At 41.0% G+C, this 9143-nt stretch overlaps 1 protein-coding gene across 1 annotated transcript; it reads right to left on the reverse strand.

The window, feature by feature from the left end:
- Positions 1 to 4233: 4233 nt before the first annotated feature.
- Positions 4234 to 7728, reverse strand: LOC308301307 (microfibril-associated glycoprotein 4-like). Its single transcript, XM_080745245.1, has 5 exons — positions 7529 to 7728; positions 7018 to 7209; positions 6111 to 6207; positions 5597 to 5770; positions 4234 to 4949 (listed from the first exon to the last, which is right to left on the reverse strand). The coding sequence occupies exons 1-5, from the start codon at positions 7613 to 7615 to the stop codon at positions 4660 to 4662; spliced, it is 840 nt and encodes a 279-aa protein (XP_080601371.1). The 5' UTR covers positions 7616 to 7728; the 3' UTR covers positions 4234 to 4659.
- Between the last annotated feature and the right edge of the window lie 1415 nt (positions 7729 to 9143).

The following is a 9143-nucleotide window of genomic DNA, read 5'->3' on the forward strand; positions in this document are numbered from 1 at the left end:
TGTCTACCCCTAATTATATAAGTCAGTCTCTCCAGCCCAATAGAGTTCATGAGTTCTCGATGCCACATTCTCAACGTGGGGGCATCAACGTTTTTCCAGCATAATGCCACCACCCTTCTAGCTTGGAGAAGACCAACATCTAAGATTTTTGTTAGTTTTGCTGGCTGTATAAAGTTATTCGGATAGATTCCAAGTACAGAGTTTAGCACTTAGTGGAACTGTGGGTTTAAAGATTCCTGACAGACACTTCATGACTTCATTCCAGAAAGTTTGCATCTTAGAACACTCCCACATACAGTGAAATAAAGTACCTTTCTCAGTTGAACACTTTACATCTGTGATATTTGCAGACATATGATGTAATTTGACAGGAGTTATGTATATTCTCATTAACGATTTATATTGGAGTAATTTAAACCTTGTATTAATTGTCTGTTTTTGTGCTTTTACACATGCCTGTTTCCACTCTGCGTCATCAATATCTTCATGAAGGTCCAATTTCCAAGCATTTAATTTATCTGTCACCAGTTGTTCCTGGAAACCAGCTGATTTCACGCAGACAGACTCTTCTACACTTTGACCAACTCAACCTGTCAACACCCAACAAAGTGTGTCAGCACAACATCATCATCATACTGCAGTGTCACATGAAAGCATCAAAAGTAGCAGATCCACAAGCTTGAAACGCACATCACAATTGTTTTTAAACTAATTTGAAAGATTTTGAAAATGCACCTGACTGTATAATGACATGCACAAAATATGGCTGCCAAGTTAAAAGTCGTTTAGTCTGTCTGTACTTTTATTTTGCCAATTAAAATGAGCTTGTGGCTCTACATAATAGTTTTTCCCCCGATTTTCTGAAAAGTGCATTTTTTTTTTTTTTTGGGATTATATAACCACAAAGTGAATGACAACAAACTGAACAAAAAACTCTTAACAATGTGCAGCCTTCAGTGAACACGCAGCCTGGCCATGGAGAGAAAGACACACACAGATAAGGCTTGGCGGTCCTCACTGCCTTCAAGCAGACAGAACTCCATTTTTTGGGGGCCTTTCTTCATTTATTGATAGACTTTGAAGTGAAGATGGACAGAAAAGAGGGAGAGAGAGACGGGGAGAGACGCACAGCAAAGGTCGTCAGGAACAGGACTCGAACCCGCGACATGCCGTCAAGCTACGTTAAAGCCCAGGCCGCTACGCTAGCAGTTCGGGCAAGAACTCCACTTCTTGACCATGACAAATGCAAAGATATAAGAACAGAATGCCTCTTCAAATTCGCAAGAAATAGCGACAAAACAAAGACACATTTTGACCCTTAATTATTACTTGAGATAGATGAAAGTTCAAGTTCAACATACGTACATACAGTACACCGATGGCAGAGGAAACCATGCAAGGCACCAACCTGTTCATCGAAAAAGATTAGGGGTTCAGCGTCTTGCTCAAAGAACATTCTGGTTGCCAAGGCCCTGCTCTAAAGCCCTTTGCACACAGACGCATTTTTTTCGCACGGAAAAAAAGGACGATTTCATTTTTTTAAATGAAGAGAGGTCATTCTCTATGACCTCATACACACCGGCTCCGAATTTGCCATGCGGCAGGTGGCTGCGGCAGTGCATTCTTTTCCCGATCAAACCCAGTTCGATTTGTGCGTCTTGTCGCATGCGGTAAAAACTCATTGACTCCTTTTATGACTCCTTTTTGGATCCGCAGTGTGGATTCCGCACAGCCTTGCACACCAAATCCAATGCGTTTTAATCATGCAGCAAACGGAGAAAACGCAACGGTCCTGTGTGCAAAGCCTTTAACTCCTGAGCCAATGCCGCCCGACTCTCACAACAAACAGAGTCTTGTAAGAAGGCCAACTTGTAGGCCTAAAGGTGTCTACACACCAAACAGCCTACTACAGGAGACTCCTTCTGACTGTACACAGACTGCAAAGAACTGCAAAAAACTAAGCACTTATTTTTTTTTTTTTTTTTTTCAGACGGCGCCGACTGTAGTTACTGTATGGCAGTGGTGCCAGTGGTGCCAGGTCTGCTCCTTATAAGTTGTTTCTTGAATGGGGCTCTAGGAATGATGGACAGATAGGGGACTTGACCCGAGGGTATTTTTAGGCTTAGTGATCGGTTGGGAGTAAGGAAATGGTTTAAATTAGCCTGTTTGTTTTCCTCTTTGATCTCTCACTGTTTATAGTCGGCTGATCTTTTGGGTCATTTTTCAGTTTCTTTATTCTTTCTTTCTTCCGTTCTCGGGTTCTGTCACTCTGATCTGCTCTCTCTCTCTGTGTCTCTCTCTAATTTGCTGCCTACAGCAGTGCATCTTGAACACATCATGATGTGCAACGCTGTGTGTCCCTGCGTGTGCGTCAGCATCTGCGCGTGTGATGCACGACAGCTGTGACGAACGCACCCCCCCCCTTAGGCACGCACACACACACATGCGCTTGCACACACACACACACACACACACACACACACACACACACACACACACACACACACCACTACAACAGTAACCGTGTTGCCCCTGTCAGGTCACCAAGCTGTTAAATCAGCTACAGTAGGCCTACGTCGTTATTAATTCTGAGTGGCTGTCATTCCCTCACTCTGTTGCACTTTCTCTCTGTCATGCTCTCTCTCTCTCTCTCTCTCTCTCTCTCTCTGTCTCTGTGTGTGTCTCTCTCTCTCTCTCGCTCTCCCACTATCTGTTCGCTCTACTCAGGCTGATTGCATGGCGGTGCCGTAGGCCAAAGCTTCTGCCGTGACAAGCATGTGAAGTTATGTCCTTCCAATGATCCCAAATGAACATTGAATTGGTTTCAGAGGACGTCAAATTGAGTTTAAACGCGCGCCGCTGCAGTACCCCCTCCCCCCTTCCCCCCTCTTCCCCGCGCCCGTGGCCTTGCCTGCCTCCGCTCTGTGTTGTTGGTGTGTTCAGAGTTCAAACGGTGGGTTCTAACCGACTGCAGGTGGTTGAAAACACGGCACTTGAACTGATGCGAGAGGCTGTTTATGAGTCAGCTCACTCAGCTGGGATGATTCAGGCTGGCGGGCCTTGTTTTGGGACCTCTTTTTAACCTCCTGTCCTTCATTTTACTGCCTGGCTTCTACTGTGTTGTCACGACGGAATCGCGTGCTGTTGTTTGGGCGTGTGACTTCCGTTATAGGGCATAGCAGTGGCGGACATTTTTTTGGAGCCACAAATCGAAAGCCCATTCATTTTTCCCATAGAGATTTCCCAAAAATATGTCTATGTTGCCTCGATTGCAACAATATACTGGTATATGTATAGTGATTGTGAGCTTGTAGATCGGCTATTTACAACATCTTTTGTATGGCATCATTGTACAACAAGTATAATACTAATCAATTTAGACAGAAAAAAAAATTGTGCCGAATCGTTGATTAAGAAGTTTCTTGATTATTCAATTTACCTAAAAGAGCAAGATTTAGTCTGTTCTGGTTCTAAACTTTCTTTTTTGGATAACATTTTCAGTTAATTGCCCAGCCCTCATTATTAGTATTATTATTATTATCGTGCAGCTAGCATACAGTACATCTGCTGTGCTGCCTCTGACGTCCACATGTTCCCCCGTGGGATCAATCTGTCAATCTAGCCATGTTTGGAATCTGTGCCTCTCTGGCACGCAGTCTAACAGACTGAAACATCAGACAGTCTTTCCTGTCATGTCAATGTCAAGACAACAGCAGATTGCCTCGATGTAGACTAGACTTGACAACTCTGTGCGCGCGTGCGTGAGTGCGTGCATGTGTGCTTGGGGGGTGGGGGGATGGAGGGTGGCTGATCTTGTTGCAGCACAGTAAAAAATTGCCTTCCACCTAAACTGTTGTATAAATTGTCTCTACAAAACACTGACATTTATAGCATATGCCCTGCGGACAAACTCATTAGCGGCTATAACAATGGCGATGTCATTTTGTCACACATGCATGTATAAATATGCACGCATGTGTGTGGGTGTGCTTGCAAAGAAGTCCTAGTCTGATTACAAATATTTTGATGTTACTGACACACCTGTTATAGTCATTGTAGAGGAGGGATAACGTGAATTAGTTTGACTTGTAATATATCCTAATCGTATATTTTTTTACAATACAATAAAAGTGGATTGTCAACATAATATTTGTCATAGATATGAAATAAGCTCTTTGTGTTGAGTTTACTGACTCCGAACAGGTAATAAACACAGAAATGATCAGGCAAGAATTCAAAGTTAACATGGTTTAATCCAGATTACAGTCAAGACCAGGAGATCATACTGTACAGTGAAAATGAATGTAAGCATAAGGGAGCAGGAAGAGAATCACAATCAGATAATTAGACATAATAAAAATAAAAATAAAGTAAAGAATAAGTATGTCAAACTTGTACCTAGGTACAGTAAATGTGCTTTAGTTACATTCCACCACTGGGAAAACAAAAAAGGTGAACACTTTTTGTGACAATTTAAGGTGACCTATATGATATGTATTTATTTTAAGTGATCTTTATGTATTAATTACACTAATGGCTAATTTATACTTTGTACGATATACAGGTATGGTGTTACAGTATATCAATTGTGTTTTTATCAGATTTGAGTCCTGGTCTGTCACCAGGTGTCAAGTCACTTCCTGTTCTGCTACAGTGAAACTAGACATCTGGATCTATTTCATCCAGCTCTTCTCTTGGGGCTAGTGGTCTGATCTTCATACTAATAGACTTCAAGGAATAGTTTGTACCTTTCCATGTTTCCCATGTAACACCAATACCATAATGAGTCCCATCAGCTCCCCACACATAAAGTCCATTGGGACTTGTCTTATAGCAACCACCATACCAGAATGCACCTAGATATACTCTAGCACAGTGTGTACTGTGGGTATCCTGGTCTCGGTCCAGAGTGGAGAATCTGAATCCACTGTGATAGCTTAGTGAGTCACCTGTGTGGACATTAAGTACAGGATCCACATCATCATCATCATCATCATCATCATCATCATCATCATCATCATCATCATCATCATCATCATCATCATCATCATCTATACAGTGTCCCAGCATACAATAAGGTCAAACTAAAATGGTCCTTTGTCCACCAGTCGACTTTAAGGCTTAATCAGGAGTTTGGCCAGAGGTAGGCTATGCGGTGGACATTGCTCTTGTCTGTATTCTCCAGCTGTCTCTCGTATTATCCTTATAGCCTAGTATGTATGTAATCCTGTTTCGTTCATTTGTTGTTTATGTCAACTGTTTGTCTACCGGTCCGGTATATGTTTTCGCATACATGGCTGCTGTATCGCAAGACAAATTTCAGTGTGAAGTGACAATAAAGTACTATGTCATCATCATCAACATCATCATCAAATTATTATCATCACACATCTTCATGCACTTGGTTCCCCAAAACTAATTTTGTACTGTACTGTATCTAACTGCATTTGCCTCTACAGCAAACTCAGAGGGTGAATGAGTGGACCCTTGGGCCGGGGTTCATTTCTCATCCAAGAGTTAAATAACACTTGTCATGATTATGTGCGGTCTGTTTGCAGTTATTTACAGTATACAGTAGGCTACCTATCAAACTCACCTGCTCCTCCATCTTTGAAGCCAGCAACGTGCAGCATGTATCCGTTGTCCTCTGAGTCGATGTGAAACAAGGTGTACTGAGCAAACACCCTGTTGTTGATCCCACTGAAGTCCTCCATGTCGACTCTCAGCTCGTATCTTCTCCGTACGGTCAGATAGAAGAGGTTCTCCAGCCCTGCAGTTCAAGGACAATAATACTTCATCGTAAGACATTGTTGCACGCCCTAAAATAGCATATCTACAAGCTGGTAGGTCTGCTATTCTTTGGCGCTATAGCTGTGCGACACTGTTGTACGGTCATAAATTAGGCATTAGGCATACGAGTCGTGCAACAATATTTTTGTTCACAGACAATATTATACCATAAGAAAGCTGTCACACTTTCCTTCAATTATAGTGTTTTTGTCTATGAACCATTTACTGTAATGTCATTGTCAAGTAGTGTACAGTATGAGCACATTGCTTATCCTATTGTTAGCACATTCTATACCGTTCTCACATTGTGTATTCCTCACCTAGCCAGTATTCCCCATCAGCGCTGCCAAAACCTCTCTTATAATCATCCCAGGGTCTGTAGAACAACACTGTGCCATCCATCCGTCTTTGAAAAACCTTAGTAGTAAAGAGAGAGAGATCAAGAGGGAGAAGCAGATTAATTGACACTTAAAGGACAACTTTGTTTTTTTACAACAAGGGTTCATATTTTAGATTGTAATTAGAGAAAAGAAAAAGTGAGTGTTAAAATGTTTTCATTTACTTTCTATTGTTTTATCGCGTTTACCGTGCAAAAATGTGGGGCATGCGTACGCATGGGGGCATGCGTACAAGTGGCTAAATATGTCTTTTTAGACACAATAAGCCAGCAGTTTCTTTATTGCTATACAGTGACACTTCTAGCCCCCACAAGTCACATCCAACCATGAAAGGTTGCGTTGTATCTTGGGAATGGGCTTATTCTGTGTAAAATTACATATTTAGCCACTTATACGCATGCCCCCAACCACTGAAATAAGAATCTCTAAAACAATAGAAAGAAGTAAATGAAATCAATTTAACACTCATCTTTTATATTCTTTAATTACAATCTAAAATATGAACCCTTGTTGTAAAAAACTAAAGTTGTCCTTTAAAGACCATATCATTATGCTGTTTTAACCTGCATGTTCCAGTCACCAAAACAAAGGATGGAAATAAGAACCAAAATCTGCCATTAATGTACCATAGTGTCATAGTAAATCAGTGTCATACATATTCTAAGAACACCTGGAGACTTTAAATTCAGTAATTGGGTCTTGCGATCAAAATAAGAACATTATCATGGTGTGTAAAACAGAAAATCGTAACTTTGGCCCGAGTCTTTGCCACGGACATGTGTCCGTGTACAGACATATTGATGATTTAAGCCTCATTAACTATTCTTACCGTCCACTTCCCTCCATCAGTGTCCATGTCACAGTAGACCTCCACAGCAGTATCATAGTCAACAGGATAGATGTTGTAGACCCCACTGGATGCTCTGTTGTCTATGGCGTAGACATCATCACAGTCCCTTGGCAGGTAACTCACAACCACTGGGGGCAGTAGACACAGCAGGAGCACTACTTGGTATAGTGTCTAAGGAAGAAAAAGAAAAAGTCAAATTATTTTAGACAAAACAAATCTGATGTATTACCAATATTTTATAACAACAATTATGCCATAACATACAAGAGACCGACATAATGTTAATAATAATAATAATAAGCTTATAGGACCAGTTGGACTAGTCCTTGACTAAAACATCTCTTCACGATCAACTAAGTTAAATTAACTGTGTACTGTAGCACGTACACTCTAAAATAGTCAGTCTAAACTACGTAGTTTGCATTAAGAAAAACGTAAAATACTGGTAGTATCTAACTAACAAATCCCTCTTTCTTCAAATATCGCTTACCATCCTATGGTTCAGAGTGGGCAGAAAGAGAGTGGCTCCTTCCAGAGGGTTCTTTATATACGTAGGTGATGTTACCATGATACACATGATCCAACCTTTATCACTCTGACCCCATTAAAAAGTGTGTGTTCATACCAAATGCTGGGAAGTACTGTAGATGTGTGGGAACTTTGCACCTGTGCACCAGGAGCTGGACTCCTGCTCAGGCATAAGGCATCTCAGAAAACACAATTTCAACTGACAGTTCGTGTTGTCATAGACTATAGCAACACAGCCATTATTAACCCACACTCCTCTTAATGGTTTTGTTCACATGACCAAATCTTTTTTTTTATTTTTTATAATTTTTATCCCACGATTTTGCAACCCATTTTCACCCAGTGCCAATTGCCTATGTAATCCTGGGCTCTGCTCTCCCTCTGCCGTGCCTGGGGAGACAACGGACTGACCTCATGCTTCCAAACAAACAACAGATTTTCAACTGGCAAACAGTTATTCACAGAGCTGTGTGGTCATTATTATCAGGTTTACTTTTCCCATGACCCCAGGTTTCTGCAGCTCTCTCTTACAACTGTTGAATCCATAATATATGATATCTCCATTCCATTGTGCTTCAAGTGCTCCTACACAAGTATGGAAAGCCTATGGAATTTGTCTGGATAAATGTGTACAAAAGAAAGGAGAGTTTCGAAAAGTATTTGTATCCAGACTGGTTTCTTGCCTCTGTTCTGTTTTCTAAAACATAAAAAATATCTTTAATATGTTTTTTTTATTTCAGTTAACTAAATGTTTTTTCAAATTTCTTTTTGTCCTCATTTCGTTAGTTTTAGTTAACGATAATAATAACCCTAGTGCTCCCTTTTCTCCCCCTTCTTTTGGTGGGGGAGTTGTGGGGCTTGAGAACGAGATAAGGCCTGGGATGGTGGCAGGTGAGAGGGGAGGGGTTTGTTCACTCCTCATGCTCTCCCGTAAATGGGGGTTTTACGGGAGTGACGGGAAGGGGAGGGCAAACCGTCTACTCTACTCTACTGAGGTGGGCGCTGGGCGGAGGCCGGTGGGTATGGGTTAGGGCAGGGGTAGGTAAGCTTTATTATCAAAAGTGAATACATATTAAAAAAAGTAAAAACACAATTGATGATTTCAACGGCACAAATTAGAGCACATCCAGAATGAGACATTTTTATCTGTTTTAGATTTTAAAGATTTGGGGTGCAAGGCTCAGCAAACTTATAACTTAAAATATCTAAAAAATGGTACCAGCACAAATTATAACATTTATTTCGTTGCAGCACAGTTAAACGTTGCCTTTAAAATTCATCTAAACTGCATGGAAATGCTATTATATTGTATGCTATTGAGTTGTCTCTACAAAACACTGACATTTATAGCATAAAGTGAATGGAAAATTGAGTGGTAAATTGAGTGGCAAAGTGAGTTTAACGTTGTTTTACGTCGTTTAATGCAATCAGATAGGACTTTTCTGTTTGGATGTATGGGCTTTCAAGGCCAGAAAGTAGTGTTTTGCCACTCAGTAGGCGTTCCCGCATAACTAAGTTCCGGGTAAGATGATGATTTCACACGCATATCCTCTATAATACTGGTCCACTATGTTGTA

The sequence above is a fragment of the Nannobrachium achirus genome (assembly GCF_963921795.1).
Source record: "Nannobrachium achirus genome assembly, chromosome: 16".
Taxonomy (NCBI): domain Eukaryota; kingdom Metazoa; phylum Chordata; class Actinopteri; order Myctophiformes; family Myctophidae; genus Nannobrachium; species Nannobrachium achirus.